General features: G+C 38.3%; 1 protein-coding gene across 1 annotated transcript in view; it reads right to left on the bottom strand.

Annotated features, from left to right (window-relative positions):
• DNAH5 (dynein axonemal heavy chain 5) overlaps positions 1–24,560 on the bottom strand; it is a 138,913-nt gene that overhangs the window by 16,235 nt on the left and 98,118 nt on the right. Inside the window, exons 55-68 of the mRNA XM_052781603.1 lie at positions 24,094–24,361; positions 23,267–23,498; positions 21,563–21,677; positions 21,133–21,309; positions 17,245–17,448; positions 15,644–15,823; positions 14,598–14,735; positions 13,916–14,051; positions 12,150–12,466; positions 10,702–10,857; positions 10,096–10,278; positions 2,747–2,990; positions 1,508–1,622; positions 859–1,049 (exon numbers count right to left, since the gene is read on the bottom strand). Of these exons, the coding sequence (XP_052637563.1) occupies positions 859–1,049; positions 1,508–1,622; positions 2,747–2,990; positions 10,096–10,278; positions 10,702–10,857; positions 12,150–12,466; positions 13,916–14,051; positions 14,598–14,735; positions 15,644–15,823; positions 17,245–17,448; positions 21,133–21,309; positions 21,563–21,677; positions 23,267–23,498; positions 24,094–24,361 (2,656 nt within the window). The remainder of the gene's footprint in view (positions 1–858; positions 1,050–1,507; positions 1,623–2,746; positions 2,991–10,095; positions 10,279–10,701; positions 10,858–12,149; positions 12,467–13,915; positions 14,052–14,597; positions 14,736–15,643; positions 15,824–17,244; positions 17,449–21,132; positions 21,310–21,562; positions 21,678–23,266; positions 23,499–24,093; positions 24,362–24,560) is intronic.

The following is a 24,560-nucleotide window of genomic DNA, read 5'->3' as shown; positions in this document are numbered from 1 at the left end:
GCTAAAACAAAGCAAACACAAAATAAAAAGAAAACACAAGGTACAAGAATCCAGATTCTTAATAATAGGGTTACAGGGGTTTTCTACCTTATGAAGTCATGCCATCTTCGCTGAAGCAGAGTTTGTAGTTTGGTTAGTTTATATTACATTTTTTTTTATGGTGTACCTTAAACTTAATCTTTGTTAACCAGTTTCTCTTTTGAGGATTTACTATTTCTTTGTGCAATGAGCCTAGAAATAAATGCTTGTTGGGAAAAGATATTCTGAAGATTCAACATAGAAAAATTAACAGTTATAATCCATAAATAAATGTTGGCTGGAAAATTAAGTATCTTCAAAAGGTAATACAAAATGACTTCAAGCTTTCAAGTGAAGATACACAGTGCTTGCGTGCAGTTAAGACTAAAGCCATGAATTTGTCACATTCAGCTAAGAGTCTGATATTCTTTTAAACCATTAGCATCGCTTTCTGTTCATATTTGCTTGCTTGTCCTCCTGCAGTTACCAGATAAACTAAAACATGTTTAGTATAATAATAATTTTTCTAAGTCAAACACATAACTGGTGCTATTTGAGCAGCAGACAAACATCAACCGAAAGGATACTTAACAATTTTCCTTTTAAATTCTCACGATTCTCAAAGCTACATTTATCAATACTGGGTGTGCTGCTATAAATTAGAACTACCATACAATGTTGTCTGTTACCAGAACAGAATGATAAGCATGTATTCTTTCAATTGACTGGCTTGTCATGTGCAAACAGCAGCAGCGGGTTTGGCTAGGAGATATAACTACAGCTCGCAAATTTTCTACAATAATATATATGCTTTACTTAAAATTGTTCCGTAGTTCCAACCTTTAATAAGTGTCAGAAATTCCTCATGCTTCACTCTGTTTCTTTGTATATCAATCTTCAATGTAAGTAATAACGTGAAAAGAAATTTGTGCTCCTCATACAGTCCTCGGGCAGCATATTTGAACACTTCATATGTCATATGTTCAATAATATTAGTAATCCTCTTGCTAGTTATAGGGCTCTTGGTAGACCTGTTGGAAGAAACATCTGCAGTTGAATGTCAATTTGCATAGGCTTTATTAAAAGGAGTACTATGTAAACGACACAAAGCTGTAGTTCAGAACTTTTAAAACATGAAAAAAAAAAATCACAAACAGATTATCAGACAGCAAGCTAGCAACAATTTTCAGATTGAAGGAGGAATAACAATTCCTTTCTAATCAAGCCTTCCTACATAGCTGAAAATCAACACAGTATAATGGGTTTTGTTACCTAATGCCTAGTTTTTAAGGACCGTAAGTACATTTGAAGGTTCTTTGCCTTAGTAAGTAACAGACAAAGGCTTATGGGTATTTAAACTGACAATTCCTGTCAAGATTGTATCAAGCAACACTTCTTTCTACCATTAGTTTACAACAAATCTTTACTGTACTACAATCACCTTCAGGACTGAGTAAATACAAATGATACATATTGCTAGCTAAATTACCTGGCTAGGGAGTGGTCAAAAAGCCCCAAAAACTGCCGAAGCGAAGTTTGATACATCACATTGACCATGCTCATCTCAGTAATAAGGAAGTATAAGATGCTACCTCGAGTTGCAACTGAAGGATAGGAAACAAGACTGTGTTCAAAGTAGAAATGCAGAGCAGAAAACTTTAGCTCTCTACAGCAAGTACAGTGAGTTCAACACTAATACTAACTGAAGATCCTTGAGTTGCTCCATTCTGTACTGGCCAGAAAAATAATTAAAATGTTAATTTAATCCTCATTCATACATCAGAAAAAAAAAAAAAAATCTTTTCTGTAAGTAGTGCATACTATGTAAAGCCCAGTTTGCAAATACAAGCATATTTGGAAGGCATCTGGATGGTATACTGCAATATTCAGATCATCAGTAGAACATATAAAAAGTAAGACAGTTTGAAGTACTTTTTGAGTATCCAAACAAATTTCTCTTTACAGACTTTTAGAGGAATCATATAAAATCCAAATGAACTATATTGATTTAACTTCCCCAGAACTGATTTAACTTACTTGCAGCAGTCATTTTGTTTTAAATACAAAAGTTTTACAAAATCTGTAATGATTTCTGGTACACTAACTGTACCATTTTTACACATTTCCTACAATGCAGGTGTTACACTTAATTCCAGAGAACATTTTTTTTTCCAACTTTTTTCAGATGCTTTCACCTGTCAGTTAAAAGCCAAAAGACTGATAAAATGTGCTGACTATAATAACTTAAGGATCCATGATGTGATAAACAAAGCATTCATCCAAACAGATACAAAAAGCATTTACAATTATACTGGCCCCCTAAAAGATGTCAACATGTGAACTCAAACATAGTTACCTAAATACCCTAATGACTGGTCTCATTCACAGTCCGTATAAAGCGTTAACATTTTAACAGCTAATAAAGAACAGCCAAGCCCTCCCAAGTTTCTCACCCAGTAGACTAGACGGACAGGTAGGCTTGTATATAGAGCAATGGAAAGTCTAGGGAGAGACTAGATCATTCCATTTTATAAATTCCACATGAAGCATAACATTGACTTTTTTCTCCACCATAGCTCAAAACGACATTTCCTGGATACGTTTTACTTACAGAACACGAATCCTTCCCACCCATTAGGGTCTTCCTGATCTCATCCTACCGTTTCTAAGTATTGCTGTTTTAACCGTACGCTCCAGTCATTTGTCCTTCATCGCTACCTTCACTTACCAGGTCTATATTCTTCACGGGCTGAGTTGATCTGTACCTCCGTTTCAGCAGAAGTTTGCAGTTTCTGTGTTACCTCCTCAGCAGTCTTCTTAGTGTTACTCAATACAATTATTAGACTTTCATCATCTGCCAGAGAACTCTTAGTGCTTGTAAGTCGGAACAAAAGGTTATCTTCTAGGTCTTTAATCCTCCTTTTGTTCATGGTCACATCTTCAATAAGATCTGTTCTTTCTTTCTCTAATTCCTGTTGGAATACACAGCAATATTTGGAAAACAGAGGAGTAATCAAAAATAAAAACAAAAAAACCCAAGATAATTATTTTTAAAAGTACTGATCCTACTAAAACAGTGCAGGTCAAGAATAACTGCGTTAATTTGGGGAAAGAATTCCAGTAGTATTTCTGACAGCAGGTCTATTGCCAGGTTTCTGAACCTGCTACATAAGTATGCATTAACAAATGGTTTCAACAAATACTATGGAGCATGCTCATATCATGCCGAATTAGATGTTCAAAATAGTAATTGTTTTTCTTCTCTTTCTGTTTCGGACAAAGACAAGTGCAAACACCTCTCCAGGCACAGGATTTTATTTCACTCCATCTAATACCATCCTCATTTACTGTTTTCCAATCACCATATTGAAAATATAGTCTCGGTAATAATGAGCATCCTTAGTCAATGAATCAAGCATCAAATATTTCAAGAAGTGCATCTAAAAATACTCCTCCATCAAACAAGGATAACTTCAGCCTCTCACTAAAATGCTTCATTTATTAAGAAAAGAAAGCACATAGAATTCAAACTGAGTTTCTTCACTAGAAGTATACAAAAGGTATATTGAATCATCATCAGGTAGAAAAAATTTATGGGGACTGTTGTCATAGAATAGCGTAAATATCATAACTTAGTGTATTGGGTCTGGCTGAGATGGAGTTAATACTCCCCATAGCAGCCCTCATAGCACTGTGCTCTGCATCAGTAGCTAGAAAGGTGTTGATAACACACCAGTGTTTTGGCTACTGCTGAGCAGTGCTGGCACAGCATCAAGGCTGTCTCCCCAACATTTTTGCCCCCCCCTCAACGGCAGGCTGGGGCAGGGCGAGATCTCGGGAAGGGACATAACCAGGACAGCTGACCTAAACTAACCAAACAGATATTCCATACCATATGACGTCAGCTCAGATATAAAAGCTAAGTAAAGGGAGACGGAAGGGGGGCATTTTTGTCTTCCGGAGCAACCACTACGCGTACTGAAGCCCTGCTTCCCAGGAAGTGGCTAGACATCGCCTGCTGATGGGAAGTAGAGAATAATATCATTTGTTTTTCTTTGCTTTCGCGCGCGACCTTGGCTTTCAGTTTATTAAACTGTCCTTATCTTGACCCACGAGCCTTTTGTTATATTTTCTCCCCCCTGTCCAGTTAAGAAGGGGGAGTGATAGAGCGGCTTTGGTGGGCACCTGGCATCCAGCCAGGGTCAACCCACTACAGTCCTTTTTGGCGCCCAACGTGGGGCAAGACAACAGCAGTTTTGCATTAAACATGCCATAGCTAGTTATTAAGTGGCAAGCTCCTGTGCAGGTCACGGAGCTTGTTGGCTGCTTGCTTATCTCTACCTTGCTGAGTTTGGGAACATGGTAACGCAAATAATGGCTGTGTGCTTTGCCCTGGCACTGATAGCTTTGTTGTGCTGCGGGAGCTATCTTGTGGGGAGAATGAAGGAACTCGGGAACATGCTAATACAAATAATATCTATGTGCTTTGTCCTGGCACTGATGGCTTTGCTGTGTTGTGGGAGCTATCTTGTGGAGGAGATGAGGGAACACATCTCCCTCTCCCTACCGGGCATTGATGTGAATGGTTTTATTATGCAGGCTCCTGAGGTCCTTGTTCACCCTTATGTGAGTTGTTCAGTACTAATAATTAATACTGGTGGTATATTATGGGTATTGTGGAATCTGTCTCATCCTGGTATAAGAGAAGACAAGTTTTGGGTGAGGCAATACTGAAATGTGCCCTCAAGCGACCGGTCCCTGGGTGGCAGGGTATATGGAAGGATTTGGGCAGATTCCTAGGACGGTTATCACCTCCCATAATCTGGGACTTTACACCTGAACAGGCAAGTAACCCTGGCAAACTGACGCGCCACCTGATAGAAGGGTGCCTTGCCTATCCCAATGAAAACCAGCAGCTTCTCGCACTGTACTGGGGCCTGGCCTATGCCTACCGAGCCATAGTTCAACACTCTCAGAGGACCACGGTTGAGGCAGGGACCCAGACTGCATCTGAGGACACCATGCTCGAGGCGGGGACCCAAACAACAACAACAACTACAGTAATTGCCCCAATAGTGAAAAAGAAACAGTGGACGAGGAGATCAACAGGTCCATACCATCGATTAGTGAGGGAAGAAGAAGAAGAAGAGGAAAGGCTTAATCTAGAAGCTGGTCCTTCGATAAAGAAATTGGAGGAAGGAGTGAGGGAACTTAGACAGGAAGCGGAAACTACCCGGTCCCTGACGTCCTCAGAACTTCGGGACTTGCGGAAAGACTACAGCCGCCAGCCAGGTGAGCGGATTGCTGCCTGGCTGCTCCGATGCTGGGATAACGGGGCCGACAGTCAGCAACTGGAAGGCAAGGAAGCCCAACAGCTGGGATCCCTCGCTAGAAACCGGGGAATTGAAAGAGGAATTGGAAAAGAGGCAGCAATTTGCAGTCTCTGGAGCCGGCTGCTCTCAAGTGTGAGGGCAAGATATCCATTCAAGGAAGATCTTGTGAATTCCTCAGAAAAGTGGACTACCGCAGATGAAGGCATCCAGTACCTGAGAGAGTTAGCAGTGGTGGAAGTCATCTACAGTGATCTAGATGATGAGGAAGTCTCAAAAGATCCAGAGGATGTCCTGTGCACACGGGCCATGTGGAGAAAGGTGATTCAAGGTGCCCCAGCGTCATATTCTAACAGCTTGGCAGCAATGTATTGCCCAGATATGGAAACACCAACTGTGGAGAAAGTGTCGTCTTGGCTCCAAAACTTTGAAGAAAATCTCTGTGTCTCCTCATCCCTACAGGACAGTGCCTTGGCTCTTAGGGACGCTCCAAGTAATCAGTCCTCTCCTGCCCCGGTCAGAGGGAAAGGGAGCCCAAGGCGTATGCCACATGGTACACTCTGGTTCTGCCTGCGTGACCAAGGGGAGGACATGAGGAAGTGGGACAGTGAACCCACCTTTAAGCTGGAAGCCTGCGTACGTGAACTGAGAGGGAAGACAGCTGTTAAGAAGGGGTCACCCAAGAAGGCGGCTGTCAGTGTCGTTGCTGTAGAGGCCCAAGAAAGCAATCAGCGATCCTCCAGGCATAGAAGAACTGAAACGACCTCCGTTGACTCTGGTGAGGGGACTTCTGGTCTGGCACCGCAAGGGTCAGACAGTGAATACTCTGATGAGGAACAGCAATAGAGGGTCCCTGCCTTCAGCCAGGAGGAGGAAAGGGATGACCGGATATACTGGACTGTGTGGATTCGATGGCCTGGCACATCAGACCCACAGAAGTATAAGGCTTTGGTAGACACTGGTGCACAGTGTACGCTGGTACCATCAGTGTACAGGGGCACAGAACCCATCTGGATCTCTGGAGTGACAGGGGGATGCCAGGAATTGACTGTATTGGAGGCTGAAGTGAGCTTGACAGGGGACAAGTGGGAAAAGCACCCCATTGTGACTGGCCCAGAGGCTCCTTGTATCCTTGGCATAGACTACCTCAAGAGATGGTACTTCAAGGACCCAAAGGGGTACCGATGGGCTTTTGGTGTAGCCACTGTAAACGCAGAGAAGATCAAACAGCTATCTACCCTGCCTGGCCTCTCGGAAGATCCCTTCATTGTGGGACTGCTGCAAGTTGAAGAACAGCAGGTGCCAATCGCTACCAGGACAGTGCACCGCCGGCAATATCGGACAAACAGAGACTCCCTGGCTCCCATCCATGAGCTGATCCATCAACTAGAGAGACAAGGAGTCATCAGCAAGACTCATTCACCTTTTAATAGTCCTATATGGCCAGTGCAAAAGTCTGATGGAGGGTGGAGGTTAACAGTAGATTATCGCGGCCTGAATGAAGTGACACCGCCACTGTGCATACAGATTCAAAAGCTTCTGACAAAAACTATTGAAACAAAGACAAGAAAACTACGGTTAACTCCATTTCAATCAACTGATGCCTAACCAAACTAAAGAAAAGCAGGTAGCAATTATGAAGCAAGACAAGAATTATGCAAGTTTGATGAAGCAGAAACAATTTTTAAAAGTATAGCATTAAAAGAATGTTAGCATCCAATTAAATAATTATCATGCAGAGAAATCATTCTAAGCCAAATTAAATTTCATGTTTTTCTGAGTTCAATTTAAAAGGTTAAACGTATTTTAGAGTGCAATGCATTTAAAAAACAGAAAGCTGAGTTTTCCTCACAAAAAGAGCCTGAGAAACAAGTTGGAAACAGAATGACCAAACTAAAGCAAGTGAAGTAACCGTAGATGAAAACTTTAGTGAAAAATCCAGCTACTAAGCTTTTAAAATACTTTTTGCAGATCAGGAAGAGTACACAGTTGCATGTTTTCTGCATGTCCTAAAAAATTTCCAGTCATAACATCAAGGATGCAAAAAAACTAAGCCAAGTTACCATATACATAAATTCAAGGAACTTGCACCAAAGAGGCTATTTCAAAACCAGTTTTATGGAATTGCTTTCACAAGCTGACATCATTTTACAGGCTGTACCAAAGAATGCTAGATCTTGTTAATATTCATAGCATATAAAAGCTGCTACGTAGCTTATATCATTCTGTCACAAAATGATTCACAAGTGCAAGAATTTGCATCAACTGTTCCTTACAAAACTTGAGGCTTTTTCTACCACAAATCTTGAAATTTGAATGTGAAAATTCAAAAAGCCATAAATAGTTCATGTATAACTCCACTACTAATCTGGCATTTCTATTTCTACAACAGTAAATAAGCAAGTTTTTTGTCAAATTACCTAACATACAATGTATCAAAACAATCATATAATTAAAACAGTATAAGTTACACTACATTCAGATATATATCAAGTCTCTCAAATCCAATTATTCCAAGAAACAGAGTAGAATTAAATTTATACTGATATACCAGCTCCCCTTTGACCTTCTTATGCTTAATTCACATCTTGCAAATTGGTTTAACATTCTGATGGAAAGCAAGAAATCAGTACCAGTATTCTCACCAGTAATCAAGCAATTCTCCAAGATGCATGCCACACAGATTCTACCAATGGGCATACCAGACAACACAGGAACAGAAAGTCAGACTTTGCCAGATCTTTAAATGATGTGCTGTAAACCCTCCTTTTCCTCATCTTATGTCTGAATCTCATTCATTCTAAGTGCAGAACTGTATTAGAGGCAGTGGAATGGCATGAAGGATCTAAACGTACATACAAACAGTGGAGAACACTAACTTCAGATAAATAATCTCTTCTCTTTTGGGGGGAGAAGTTCCACACATGCATTCTAACACTGGATATCACCAAGCAGTCATACTGCTCAAATCATTTGGCAAACAGTCACACAGTTAAATAATTCCACCACCTCCCTACCAAAGCCTACAAGAAGGGACACTTAAGGGGGAAATCCTCAAATTCCCAAAGGTGCATAATTAGTTATCGGGAAAAAAAAAGGTTTTGGATGGTGGCATATGTCCATATTGACTCTTCAGGAAACCTTGAACCACAGGGTGTAAAAACAGAGGCCAAGCAAACTGAAAAGTGGTAAGTATATTCTACGAAAGTCCCCCTGCCTGTCAAGTGGTCCACCTGTCATTTATCTGGAAGAACTCTCCCCAGACAGTTACAAACAAAGCAGTAGTGAGTAGATCACTCTGAGAAGCCCAGGTCCAGAGAGCACAGTATGTCCACCAATTAGACATTCCAAGTTAGCGGCAAAGATACCACCGAATAGTAGAATAATTTTAGTTTGGAAGGGACCTCCAGATATGAACCAGTCCAACCCCCTGCTCAAAGCAGGTCTAAATAGGTCAGTTGCTCAGGGCCACGTCCAGTTGAGCCTTGAACCCCTCCAAGAATGGAGATTCCACAACATCCCTGGGTAATCTGTTCTTGGTTTTGACCACTCTCAACGCAATTATTTTCTTCCTAATATCTAATCAGAATTTCCCATGTTCCAACTTGCGTCCATTACTTCTCAGTCTACTGCTTTGCACTCCTGAGAAAACTTAAGCTCCTATATTTTCTGTGTCCTCCAAGCAGGCATACAGCAACTGCGATGACTGGAGGAATTTGCTGGTAAAATTACTGTCATCTTGAGGAACATACTGTATTGCAGGCCCCAGAAGTGAAGTTTGGCATTAGGCTTTGTGAATATACACATCACAGTGTGTTTCACACAGACAGTGATAATCCCATTACACAGTGGGTTGACAAGCTGTCACTGGTTGAAGCGAAGCTGATAGTGCAATGAAGCTGTCTGACAAAATATAAGCCTTCATAGAATGAGTATAATTTCTCTCATGAGATCCATGGACTGATCAGGAAAGAAATGCAACTATTTGACATTAACAAGATGACTAGAGCCATTAAGGAGGAACGTCTTACATTGGGGAGAAGTGGGGGAGGAGGACGGGAGAACCTCAACAGATGCCACAATAAGGGAACAAACACATTTCTCTCTAGCGAAGGTAAACTGGAACTATTGCCAAAACCTTAGTAAATACACACGGACAGTGTCTCACTTGACTTCAACATTGCCTGACCTTATAGTTACACAGATTAGGTGTCCAATAGTTCAAAATATACCAGCCAGCCTCCGTCCAGAACTGCTGGCGGCTTGTTTACTGGGATTGTCAACCTGAACTTGGACTTCCTCAACTAATACATCTCCAATGTCAAAATAGGTAATTAGCCCATTTCCCCTTGGAGCAAGGAAGTAACTAAGTCTGAATCCTTTGCACCAGGTTACATCGCCATGAGCTCCACAAGTTTGTAGACAGGAGATCAGTTTTTATTCCAGGCCCTTTTCCTTTTCACAGGCCATTCTCATGAGGTTATAACTCTTTGAGGCAGGAAAAATAAGGTGAGTAGGGTACAGTTGTGACAACAAAGACAAATAGAAACTTCCACTTGAATGAGTCAATTGCTTCTGTGCCAGCTTTTAAACCATCATAAATAGGTTATATTAAGAACAAACACAATAGAGCCAGAAATTTACCCTGCAAGATGGGAATAGAGTAATATGTTAAAATGAAAGTAAAACCTTCTACTGGTAAATGTAAGACGTATAGCCAGGAAAAAGATACAAATAATTCTTTTACCTGTTTCTCTGTGAGAATGACTCTGCCTAAGAGTTGATTTTCAAGACCTTTCATGGTCACAGTAAAGTCAATGATGGAGGTTCGAGCACTGATTTCAGGAGAGTAACCTGGATTTGGCAGTTTTGTAGTAATGTAAAGTCTGAAGCCATTCATAACATCTACTTCCTTATCACCAACCTTCACCTTAAGGAAAATATTAAAAAGAAGTCTTGAGATATCAAGAATCCGTACACACGCTTTCAGATACTGCATGTAGAAACAAAGGTTACACTTTTCTGTCCAAAGGCATAAAAATCCAGCTTTAAATTATACATCTGAAGCAAAGAATTTATTGCGACTAAGGAACACTTTAAATGACTTATTCACAGATTATTTCAAGTTTTAAAAATTATAAGCAAAGGGATAAGGAATTCTATAGGTTAAATATATTAACTGTTTGTGATCTTAAACTTAAACCCTACTCTTTTTTGGTATTACATTAATCAAATTTAAATACAAGTTTAATCTTTCATAATCATATACTTATTAGGAGTTATTTTGTTGAGGGCAAGGTGGGGGCGGGGGGGGGGCTGTTTCCACTTGTTTGCTCATTTGTTTTACTTTTACCTTGTTGGCCGAACCTGTTTTAATGAAGTTTCTTTCCAAAATATTATCAAGTGCTGGGTCAAGCTCTTCTCCAACATCTTCAATCAAAAGAGGTCTTCCCAAAGAAAGGCTGTCTTCCAAGTGATTTCTAAAATACTTGTGATTCAAAGTAGTGACCTAAAAATACAATCATGGACCTATATATTATGTTGTGCCCAGTTACTGAGCTTTATTTTTGTTTTATATTTATAAATTATTTCATTTTATTTAAATTACTGACAAAAATGATGATCCTATAATTAGACAAGGATTAAAGCAAAGATTGCGACCACAAGAAAAGGTAGTATCAGTGTACCATATTCTCAAGTCCCATTGAATGCAAATTTCCATTTTTCAACTACAAAAGTAGAAGCAAAGCAACACCGAGCACTTAAAGTTTTGATATCCTATGAGTGCAACTAGGCCAGAAATTCACAGGAACCTTTTATCACCTTCAATTTTATCTTGGCTAACATCCCCAAGTCAAACTGCAGCAAGGTCAATTCCAAGATTAGGGCTCTTTTTTTCCCCCCCTTGAAAATTAGAGGGTTACATTGAACAAGCCATTAAATAGTCTTTGCTTTAAAAAATAGTCCTCAGTAAAATTGTGATTAATTTTCAACATGTACAAAAGTACATTCAGCTTAGTTTGCTTATAACTACATAGTTAAAGTCTAATAATCCTTTTTTAACATAACTAGCCAGGCAACCATTAAAGGGTTCCACACTGAGATAACAATCAACATGAATGAAAGTCATTTCCTAGTAATACTCTCAGAGCCACTCTATTATCATCCTTCAAACTCCCCTTTATCTTTTTCAGGCATATCTTTAAAAAGCTGGTTTACTGGTACAATCATAATTGTAGCAAGCAAGGACTTCCTTTCTCCTGTTTTCCCGTTTGCATTTAATTGGTGTATCTTGCCTCAGACTGTGTGTTGTTGCAATAGTGTCTTCCCTGTGTATCTGCAGAACATTTAGCACCTGACATCCATGCTAAGACAACACAATTTACCAATAATTTCTGATTAAAAGATGATAAAAATGTCATCCTGTGCATCTTCATTTTTAAATGTTTATATGAACCTGCATTAATCACTTATTCGGGTTTTTTTTTCCTAATGCTTATAGTATTCTGCAAGCATGCTTCAGCCCTTATCAGACATTACCCATCCAGGCTATTTTCCAGCAGTTTATGTTTCATTAAAACAAATTCATTAAACAAATGGATCACTGGTACTAACAAGCTTCACATGTACCTTTTCATAACTAGCCAAACCTCAATTCTACCAAAATATATCTGAGGTGTCCTTTATGTCCAGACTAGGCATTTTATATAAAAGGCATTTGCTAAGTATTATTTGAATCACTGAATGGTTTTTTAAGCTAAGAGTTCCTAGGGATTATAAAAGCACCAGCATTCCTATTACCTGAAGTTCATTTCTGCTTTCCTTATTTTTAATCCAGATTTTACCCTGTGCCTGTGGATCGATTAATAAAGGATAACGAGATGCTTTAGTGACAATGATTCCATTCTGTATGGATAAGTCATCATTTGGTAATCCCTGCAGGTTCCATTCACTGATAGTTGGAGCATCAGTCAACATTTCTATGAGGTTCAAGTTGTTACCAAAGGGGATTTTCCGGCTTTTCATTTCCTTTTGCCAGTCATTTAATAGCAGGCTGCGGAACTCTTGGTTAAAAGGACCAGAATAGGACAGAAAAGCTGTAGCCAAGAGTACATCACCTTCAAGAGAAAAAGGAAGACAAAAAAAGAAAACAAAACATTACAACTTTGCCAATTCTATTCATGAATAAGCTGCTTCCTTCTATAGTTATTACATGGTTTGCCTGGTAACCGAAGAACACACTTTGACCCATAAAGAAGAAAAATCAGCCTTTTTCCCAAGGCTCGTTACATAGCAAGATAATGCTACATTTCAGTAGATGCCACATTTACTTTATCCTTACAATGCAACTGTAGGGATCAAGAGATAGGCATCCGGCAGCCAACCAAGCTCAACCCAACACACACAACTATTCCAAACAGCAGATCCTGCACAAGCAGGATGTGGCAGAATAAACTCACTCATAAACTTTCAATTCCATCATTTACTTGCACAGTCATGAGAACAGGCTTAAACAATATTTTGGAGGGACAAAAGAGCCTTCCATTAGGAGTACTAATTAAGAACAAATCAATTACAATTATTACTACTACTACTACTAAAAAATTGTAGCAGACATCATTATAGAGTATTAAGTGTGACAAGTTTTAATCTTCTGGTCAGCTTCAAAATTGCCCTCCTAAGTTTGATGACACCACAGTTACTTTTTTTTTTTTTTTTTTGGACCTCCAAAGTAAGAATGCAGGATTCAAAATGGAGAAGACACTGTACTTTTATACTGAGTACTAATATTTTTTAGACTTTTCCAAGTTATCTTTAGAAAACACATGATAAGCATGTGGGGAAGGTATTCTGCATTTTTAGTAAGTTTATAATACACATACACATATTATACCAGCAAATAAAATACAACCTATCTACTATAATATAACCTATACAACAATGTCTGCTTTTTACAGCATTTCAAGGCAGAAGTCAGAGAAGAAACTTCAGACCATAGTAAAGGACAAGATAAATTTCTAACTAATAAATTAATTCTTTATTACAACGGACTTTAGTTTACAAGTGCATACTTATAAAATAAAAGTGAACTCCAAAGAAACAAAAGTTTTATGAACATTAGTAAATGCATTTAAAAATATTGATTTCTGCATAAAAATGCCAGTGCCTGAATATCAGTCTTCCTCTCCTTCATATGTATTCCCAGTTATAGACACTTTATTGGCACTTAATAACATATCACTTTCTTTGGACTGCTGCCTACAAACATCAGTCAAGCTAAAACAGTGTCCCAAGTATGCACTGCATGTTATACATGTCAAGTAAAAGGCTATGCACAGCATACATAGTTACTGTGTTATTTTTTTAAATATGAACTTTAGTCTTATATTGTATGTTTTACATAGCAGTGCCTTAGCAAGCGAATTAATAACAATTACCCTCATTTTAACAACAGGGAAGCTAAGCTACAAAGGAAAAGTTTTGAAATTTCAAGTGTTTTCAGTTTCACTACCCATCACAACTCAAGTGACTAACTTCCAAGTTCAAAGGTGTGGACAAAAGCTTACCCACTAGCCTCTTGGTTTGAATGGCAAATTCTTTACTCTGCTCTGTCCACCTCTCTTTTTCACCTGCTAAACCACTTATAAGACTTGAAGCAGTTTGCATTTTATGACGGCAACGCTCAGCATCTTCAAGCAAAGTCTAGAGAAAAACGTACAGCAAGAAATACCGTTTACAGTCATGTATCTGATAGGCCAGAAAAATCTCTACATCTAATTAAACCAGTAGGTAAACAACAGCTTAAAAATATATTTTCAAACACTTATATCATCATGCAGAGAAGGAGGGAAAATGGGATGGAAAAAATGTATCAGGAAAAACTATCAACTGTCATAAATGTGATTCAACTTTTTAATATTTTTACTCTCAGCTTTCATATTGGCATACATGTTAAATGATATGTGAAATGCTATACACAGATAATATACATTAATGAAACTTGATGTCACAGTAGTAGGCGCTAAACAAATCCAAATAAAATAGTTTCTGAGGAGGTAGGACGAAGAGGGGGAGAGGATCAGTGGCGAAGGAGAGAGGTGAGATCCAAAGAGACAGTATCCAAATAACATCTCTCTTATCCTCTGTCCATCAACATCCTTTCCAAGGAATAATAGTGAAATGGAGAGAATGCATTAAGTTTTCCTTAAAGTAAGGGTGGCAACTTCTCTTCTGTGAAGAGCAGTTCACCTGTTTTTCTCTCATTGCTTTTTCATACTCTGCCTGCACAATATCTAATTCTTCTTGCTTGGCACCCAGTTCTTCTTGAGCTTTCTGCAGATCCAGCATAGCAGTCGTTAGACGATTCTCCTGGATTGCTAAATTAGCCTATGAAGCATACAAATATGTAAGTATATTCATACAGACATCATCTCAAAGCATTCACTCTAATGCATCTCAAAGTTTTACTGTACTACATTTCAATCATTTCATCAAGCTGCTCAGCAGAGATTTCATCATTCATTAAAACCTCTTATGTGAATTCTACAACAAACTAACTTCTTATTGCAGGTAGCTGCAGTTAAGCAGTTGGTCCAACATCAATTCAAAAAACTAATAAGAAAAACTTCTGAGAATACCAGCCATTCTCCATCTGACACAAAAGATAGTCTGATCTAGCCTGCAAAAAAGACTGGTGCCACTAGAAGCCTATTGGATTTCTCCAACCAACATGCTTTGTCTAATGGAAAATACTACCTCTAACTACAAATCTTGCTTCCCTCTCAGTCATTCTTATTATAAATACAAGCTATTCTGTATTAAAATCATGCTCGACCGTGTTCTTCCTGACTTTCATTCTTACCTTTTAACAACTATTTAGGTCTGGTTTTCGCTGAATAACACTGAAGAACAGAGTGTCTGTACATGCGTTCTTATGAACTGAGATCTGGAACTTTGAAAGAACCAGATCTCGAGATTTTTCCTACTTAATTCTTAATTAAGGTAAAGCAATTGTATTAGCAAACTAGATGACAGCTGCTTCAACCCCATTCAGAAGGGTTTTGTGCATAAAACTGCACAACCTCATAATTTTGACAACTTAAAAGCAGTAGTACATTTGAAATACATTTTACTGTAGAGTTACTATTTTCACAATAATAAATTCCTAGAGAGGCATGCACCAGTTGGAATAAGGCAGCTGATGTTTCCAGCAGATGAAATCCTCAAGTGCACATAGGTGGGGAAGTGAAGGAGCAAAGGGTGTTTGTGTGCCTCCCACAGATTAACAGACTTACCTTTAAAGGTAATACTTCTTTGTTAATGGAAAAAAATACAGCCATAGCTTTGGTCCATGAGCAAAGGCCGGCAACATTCCCACATACTCTCTTAGCTGTCTCAATGTTGTAGTCCGCCATTTCGAAATAAGGGCTCAAAAGTTCTACCACTTCTTCATTAATTGTGTCCTTTGGAAATTGCTAAAAAAAAGTGCAATACACATAATGTATGTAATACATGTAAACTATACATATATGTATTTCAGCCCACACAGAACACTACCAAGATCACAAGTGTTACTTACAAACAGCTAATATGAAGTTCTGTCTCATGCACCTTTGAAGGCTTGCCAAAATCTGTTTTATATTCTTACAAAATCAAAAAGAGTTTGCCTTCATTTATGATCTTCGCTATCTTACACTATCCATTACTATTACACAGCTAACTGTTGATAGAAAATATCACTGATATCCTGCCTGAAATTCTGTTTTCCTTTAGACTGAGTAAGTAACTTAACCTTCAAAAAGAAAAGGAAAAGCTTAGCTCTGGTTCATAAACATACACTTTACAAGACAGTCCTTTCAAAGGGCAAGCCAGGTATCTTCTCCTTAAATTACCTTATCTCATTAGTGGAATATGTTTCAATTTTAAGAATTTATTCTGACCCTCTCTTTTCTCCAAAAAATATCTCTTCCATTTTTCATCCCTGAAAGCTCTCAATTTTCTCCCTCAAATTTATTTTGATGGTCAAATATTCTATATAAGTTTGGTTGTCTTTAAAGATATATTTACAAGGTATAAAGATAGTCCATCACTGATGAACTTGAAAAATAGCTGTTCCCCGAAGCACAAATAGGTTTATTTATGCACAAGCAACTCATGTTGAAGCATTTCAGTAAATTAAAAATCCTTACGAGTACATGCAATGTGAATACTACAGAAATGGCATCCATGGCACTACCAACCACAGAAAGCTGGTCAAGCCTGCCATCTGTGATTTCCCATTGGACCAGAGACAGATTAAGCAAACTCTCAAAATGCAGAAATCAGATATAACATCATCCAGTGGGGCAGGACAAGGTACAATTTATTCTGAGGAGATTAATCATAGTATTATTAAATTATGAAGAGGGATTTATTCACTAGTTACTCTTCCCATTTCCCTAGACACATGCTATGGAGCTGAAAATCCCAAATTTAAAAAAATTCTGATTTTGTACATCCCAATAATCAACTACGCTTTTGCAGGCCACTGCACAAGTTGCAATGCTGAAAATTATTGAAAAGTTATCAGAAAAAAGATGTTTTCTATCCACTTTGCTTTAATGGAACAGATAAGCAATGGCTATTCAAACCAAATGCTTAAAGCTTTGAATCATTTGTCACTGAAAGTAATTTCATTGCCTTACTTACAAGAAACTATAATTGATTTATGACCTGACTTTGCCAGGAGGATTCAAGTTTATTTCATTGCGACATACTTATTTTGAAGCCCTTAACATTTCAGATCTATTGTGTGTCTGATTGCCCTTGCACATTTGTTCTCCTACGAACACCAGAGAAAACACTGTCCTGTATTTTCTTAAATTAAAAAATATCAAGACCAAGGTTGCACAAGCACCTGTAAGTTCTGTAAGAAGTTCCCTGCTGTCATCAGTTTCAAAGATTCCTGCCATGACGGGATGGTACAGCATTTTTCCTGATCAATTTTTACATTGTTCACTTTTCGCTGGAAAAGCAGTAACACACAGTCCATGATACGCATAATGAGGTGAGGAGGTCGACCCAGTGTGCGGACAGTGGCAATATCTGCAGGTTTTATTGTCTATGATTTTAAAACAAAGGATAAAGCAATTACTGTTATTGTTTATTTAATAAGACATAGAGCACAAGCTCACCAACAGTATTAATCCACTGGAGAACATAAAACTTACTTTTGATTGAAAAAAATTTTACCTCTAAAAAGCATGAAGCTAAAAGGACCCTCCAACCAGATTTTCACTGCTGCCTCCCAGCAACTACTGGGAAACCTCAGCTCAGCCACCTCCACAGCAGCACCTAAAAGCTTAAAACTACCATGCACATTTTTGACAAAACAAAGAACAAAACAGAAACATCTTGAAATTTTACCTATTTTTTTTAAAATACAAACCTATTGACCAGAAACTGAGTCTAGAAAGGAAAATAAATTCGGCTGATATTTCGCAAATGAAGGTGAATTAAGGAAACCAGTGAGAAGGCCTGACACACGTATAGATTTGCACCTTCCAATTCACCTTACTGGCAACGTTCCTGTTGCAGAAGCAGGCCTATGAGAAAAACAAATAAATTATAATAATGTGTGAAAACGTAGGCCCTATTAAGTAAGGCTAAGCCTAAGGTGCAAATCTAATACTATAACTCGTAACTCTTGTGCACATCATGAATCGGAAAGCAATATCGGAAAAGTACTGAAGATGTCTCCTTAGAGAAGCACTGATTTGAGCAGTAGTGCATACCGCACCACGTACAGAGCAAAAAACCACTGAACAATGGTAACTGCTGATGGACAGGCCCACTCCCATAACAGACATAACTTGGATCAGAAGCTTTGCTTATTCACAGGCAGTTTGATCAGCCTGAGTCCATGACAGTAACAAACAATAAGCAACAGGTTATTTATTGCAGGTGGTATGACACCTTGCTTCTAGCCTAGCACATGCCTCAGTGGGAATTCATAAAGCAAGATTTTAGTTAAATGTGTTTATACTTCAAGAAAGGGATTGTAAATTATTGAAGATTATCCTGATCACCTTCCTTCTGCCTGCCTTTTGTCTCCTTTCAGTATTTTGCTGCTCATTGAGTTCAGTGTGCACCTGATAATTCATTAGAGTTTTTCCAGGTATCTGTGGAAGCTTTAACCAGTGTTTCTTGGTGACCTTTAGGAAATTCAGCCCAGCCTTTTTTGCTACCATCCAAATTGTGGCAGAAGAACTTCATTTAATTTCAATTTGTTTATTTACTTCTAGTTGTGCATTTAATGTGCTGTTTTAATTGCAGGGCAAAATGCAATTAAGTTTTATTGAACTTTGACAATTCTTACTCAAAACTTTAAAAAATTAATCTTGCTATATATTTAAAAATGCTTATACACTGTTCTGTACCCACCTGTCTCCTAACATGGCATTTAGCAGTCCTAAAACATGCCAAAAATAGAGTGAAATAACCAACCACAGATTTTTTTTTTGAGAAGCGACCTTTCTATTCATCAAATATTTTAATAAACATTTTTCTACACTGCAAGCAGAATTCCTTTATAGGAATCCATAGCTGGAAACCTGCAAATCCGTAATGATTGTGAGATTAATTTTCGGAAAGATGCAGCCCTATACAGACTTATACAGAGAATTTGCTTGCTTAAATGAGTTTCTGAATGAATGAATGCATGCTGAGAAGACAGATATGCATGCTGATCGGCTTGCTTTTATGATAGCTTTCCTTTCCCCTCTAGACACAGGCAAAGCAATTTATTACAGCAAGTGCAAGAATTTCAAGATTAAGCCTGTCCTGGCTTCAGCTGGGATAGAGTTAATTTGCTTTCTAGAAGCTGGTACAGTGTTATGTTTTGGATTTAGTATGAGAAGAATGTTGCTAACACTGAAGTTTTCAGTTGGTATGAACACTACTTAGCAACAAGTCCAGGATTTTTCAGCTTCTCCTGCCCAGCCAGCAAGAAGGCTGGAGGGGCACAAGGAGTTGGGAGGGGACACGGCCAGGGCAGCTGACCCAAACTGGCCTAAGGGATATTCCGTACCATGGGACGTCATGTCCAGTATATAAACTGGGGGGAGTTGGCTGGGGTGGGGATTGCTGCTCAGGAACTAACTGGGCATCGGTCAGCGAGTGGTGACCAACTGCATTGTGCATGACTTGTTTTGTATATTCCAATTCTTATAGTAGTATTATTATTGTTGTCATTTTTTATTGTTATTATCGTTATTATTTTCTTCCTTTCTGTTGTATTAAACTGTCTTTATCTCAACCCATGAGTTTTGCTTCCCCCCTCCCCCTGATTCTCTCCCCCATCCCACTGGGTGTGGGGGAAGCGAGTGAGCAGCTGCGTGGGGGGTTAAACCACAACAAAACCTAACTACCTTACCCCATTGTGAAGTCTCACAATAATGCTAGTACAGCATTTCCTTAAAAACAGATTTTTGTTTATTAGAACCCAAAATTTGAAGAAGAGCGGTATGGTTTTGGTTTGGTAACTTTAGCCAAAACCAGAAAGTAAGCTGTAATAAGATGCAGGGCAGGACACAGGACGCTGGTGTTCTTTGCATACCTCAGAGAGTGCCCCGTTAGCATTGTTTGCTTATGCACTTGTCAGAATGCTTGCCCACCTCTGGGTTTTTTTTTTTTTTACCTTCCTTCTGTAGCTAAGTATCAGAATCTTATGATCCAGACTCTCTCTCTTCTTCCGCTCTTATCGGCTGTCACGTCATCAGCCTGCATTTAGACATTTCTACTCTGCCCTTCAAGAATCATGGCAGTCAGAGATTGTTTAGCACCTCTCCTTCAAAGTGAAGTCATTCAGAAGATCCATGAAAACTTATTTATACTAGATTTTGAAGACTTTAATTTAAAGGAACATCACAATCATCTTTAACCATCACAACTGTTGGCAGCCTCTCAAGTGGAAGGGAAAACCTTCCAGTAAATCTACATAACCACCTTGGAAGTTTATCTATCTTTCAGGTTTTTCCTTCATTCTTTTCTAGTTCTTGAGATGCCAGCCTCTAATATTAGATTTACTTCAGATCGCACTACTGCTGCTCACAACAGAAATGCCTTGAGGAAAACTCTCATACAGATAAACAGATATTAAAACATAATACTATGCAAGATGAACAGAAATTAATCTTTTTTCATCATTGATGATGCGTCATATAAAGACATGGGTAGAGTGTTATCACTCTATTAAAAAAGCTTTACAAAAAGAGTATGTTGAAAGACATGAAGTCCCATGGTGAACACTAGAAATCTGGGTAATGCCACAACCTATAAGAAAAAAGAAATTATTTTTGAAGCAGAAGAGAGTGGATCAGCAAACTTATTCAAAATGCAATTCATGGGTGAAAACTTAAATAAAACAAGAGGTTTAGATTTGGATGGAATTATACTGTTTTTACATGGAAAGCATTTCTTCACTCATTGCACACAAGCTGTTTTACAACAGTGTCAACATTCAGTTACTGGTCTAATATCGACCTGCAGTACATCATATATCAACTATAGTTTCAAATAAAAGTTAAAACTTGCCCATTTCTGAAAAACTGCCTATTTGGGGTGTGGTACTGAGGTGGAAAAAGAAAAACAAAACTGAACCTAAAAAGCCTCAAAATACTTACATTTATTTGCATACATTTTCTGTCAACTGAGAAGTTACACGATGCACCTGCAATCTTATGTTTCTTTTCAAAGAAACCCATCTTAGGAGTAAAATAATGTTATACATGGTCCAAGTACTAACCTGTAAGGCTGCTTCTGCCTCTTCCAAAGCAGGTTTAGCAGCTTCCAGCTTCTCTTCAGCAATGGCTTTGTCAACTGAGATACTGTCTACAATGGCTTGAGCTTTGTCTTTCACTTTCTGAACTTCACCCTTCACCATCTCAGCAGCCTGAGCTTTTACAGTAACTTCTTTCAATACCTAGAATGTGAGAAAACCCACATGGCAAATATTAAAGAAAACACCTAGTTGGAAGAAGGTATTAATTTTTGTTGTAAAATTTTATCTGTTGAATTCCAGAACCAGAGAACTCAAACAAGATGACTTTCATAAGTTTCCAAGATCCCTTTTTTCCCCAACACTTAACTTCTCTTGATTAATCTTTTCAAAACAGAATAAAGAATAGCAAAAAAAAAAAATTCAAACAGCAATACACTTTGAAGGCTGTACATACCATGTCAGCTTTTTCATTGGCAATTTTAAGTTCCTTTTCTTTTACTTCCAGCTCTCTGCTTAGAGCAGCCACTGACTCAGAGGCCTCTTTCAACTTTTCCAGTCCAGTATTCATTCTGGAGTTAAAAAGCAAAATAAGCAGCATATAATTCCCTATGTAATTTACATTCCACTTTCCAAATTATTCCATCAACACAAGGAACCACATCAACCAGAACGAACATGAGCAAAAGATGTTTTGCACCAAAAATAAAATTTGTACAGGAACTTCCACGCAAGCGTATGATGTCTTCAGAATCAAGGAAGTGAACAATGAAGAATTACACACAGAGAGTCTGTGACTTGAAATTTTACCCACTTCTAACTCAAACTGTATGCCTTTATCATTGCATAAAAACCCTATACATTGGTTCCGTATACATCACCATCTCTGCTGAGCTCCAACCTGATATTGAAATGACTGAGTTCTATACAGCAGAAACATTTTCTGATCACTAGAATCCTGAGAAATATCTCAAGTCACTATTTCTTGTTTGAAGATGGTATTGAAAAGGCTAATGAAATCAAAGTCTTGAAATCAAGACCAACCAAAAGAGTAACTGAAAAATAGCATTGAGATAAAACTTCTCATTCAGCATTCAAATGCCCCTTCAACAGTGCTGTCTGTCTGTTGATGTAGTAAGTCCTCACTTGGGACTTTCCAGACAAGTTTAAGTGGCCTCTACAGAGGCTGCTATTGCAAAGGCTAAGCAGTACTTGGACAGCTAAACAAATACAGGAGAGCAGATAAAGAGTAACACCTGCCAAAGCAATTCAGACTGTGCAGCTAAGGTTAAGTGAAACAAATTGACATGCATGAACTAACCTGGTACAGCTGAGGCATCAGAAGGTAGAAAACAGGACCAGACCCCTCTGTTTTACAAGTCTTCACCCACAACGTAACTACAGATTTCTAACTCAATTTGGCTTTGAAGCCAAAGAATGTTTCAAAGTGAAATAAACTAGTTTAAGTCTTTCTTAAAGGTTTCCAGCTCTTTGTGCCAATCTTTTAAAATTGAGAAGACAGTTTTTCTTAAGGGTGATACCAGTTGATACACTAAATGCTAATTTTACGTTCTATTTGAGTATTTCTGACATGAAGATAAATCTGCAAATAGACTTCATTAGTTTAATAAAGTATCTGAAAAGGAGTATGAATATATCAAAACCACTCTAATAATCTACAAGTAAAAAACTCAGCAGCCTAAATTACGCTCTATGATCACAAAACCAAAACCACCAAGGGTATTTCTTACATGTTCATATCAGGAGAACGCAACTGTTTAGCAAGAAAACAAAAGTTGCTCTCTGGTAAATGAAATGCTATTGTGAATATATTATGGAATTACATGCAGATGTTTTCTTTTACTCACTAAAAATACATGGGAATAATTTATATTTGCCTTTTTTCCCCACCACCTTGCTTTTTCATACATTACTACCCTTTTTCTCCCTCCAGAAATATATAGTCTTTAACTATATTTATTCCAAGAGCAACTATAGTATATACTCAAGTTACTCCTTCATACAATTTTAGGAAATTAAAAAATAAAATAATCCTTTTGCTGTGCAAAGAGACAAGCCATGCATTGAAACAAACCATATCAGAATATACCTATTTGGGGAAGAACGCTACAGAAAGACAGTAGTAAACTGAGCAGTTTACCTGTTTGCTAATGTCTGCACTTCAGCATGCTTTTCTTTGTATGTGGTTTTATATCCCTGAATAAAGGACAGGTAGGATTTGGGAGTCACATGTGTAGAACGTCTGTATCTTTGGAAGTAATCAGAACACTTCTCTGCCACTCCATCCTGGAATGAGCCCATACACCGAACAATTTCCCTCTTAGTATCGGCAGTGCAGTCCATATCAAATGAGGACAGGAAATGTTCAGATACTTAGGAAAAAGAAAAACATATATGTAATTAAATATTCAGGAAAAACTCTTAGCTTATAAACAAGGCAATATAAAACATGTCAGCATCTATTATGTCAGCTTTCACCCAGCTTCTGAAACCCCAGCCGTCTTCAGTCTCCACCACGAGACTGTTAACATTATTCCACACTTCTCATTAAAAAGTATAGCCAAGGATCTGGTATTCTTTCACCTCCAAAGTGTGCAACTGCTTTTTCTCTATGAACCGAACTGCTAGCTGCCAGGGACCGAGTAATCACAGCCTTCCTCTGTATGCCTGATCACAGGCACAGTCACTAATAATCTCTTTCTTTAGTAGTATTTTGCCTTCTTCACTAATGTCTTTAAGCCATCTTCAAGGGCAGTTTTTCTTCAAACTGTGTTCAAAGCCCTTCCTCTGTTAGAAATATTTCAACAGTTTAATACAGCCAGCTTTAAAGAAGAAAACATCTATAACAAGTTTTAGAACCAAGTAAGTTTCTTCTGCCAGTGTGCTGCCAAAATTCAAAGCAACTACAACAACTTTGTGACCATCGATCAGAAAATTAATACCTGCAAAGACATAACCTACACCCACCTGCCACTAGAGCATCCTTAGGCCATCGGCTGAACCAATCAATAGTGCATCCAGAAATGAAAGCAGGGAACTTCAGGGCCCTATTTCGGAATTTTTCACCTACTGGTGAAAAGCAAAGAACCACGTGAAGGTTCTGACGGACTCTGGTCATGAAGTAGTCATACAGAACCTCACTGGCTGGAGGTCTACGTGGATGTTCCTTTTTGAAGGTGGGTATGAGATCACTAATGATCTCATCTACTTCATCACGTACAAATAAGTTTGACACCTTTGAGAAAAAGGAAGATTTTTTTCACACTTTATGAGATGATCCAAAATAGAGTATATAGCATAAAGTTCATTTAATACATAGCATTTCAGACACTGAAATCATTAGGACCCACCCCACTCCTTTAAACCAGAACTTTTACTCAAGTGATTCCATTAAACACAATGAAATCTAACTTGCTGTAAAAGTAAAACCCACT

This window comes from Harpia harpyja, chromosome 1 (genome assembly GCF_026419915.1).
Source record: "Harpia harpyja isolate bHarHar1 chromosome 1, bHarHar1 primary haplotype, whole genome shotgun sequence".
NCBI lineage: Eukaryota > Metazoa > Chordata > Aves > Accipitriformes > Accipitridae > Harpia > Harpia harpyja.
The sequence above is the reverse complement of the archived record's forward strand: the minus strand, read 5'-3'. Positions and strand labels throughout refer to the sequence as shown.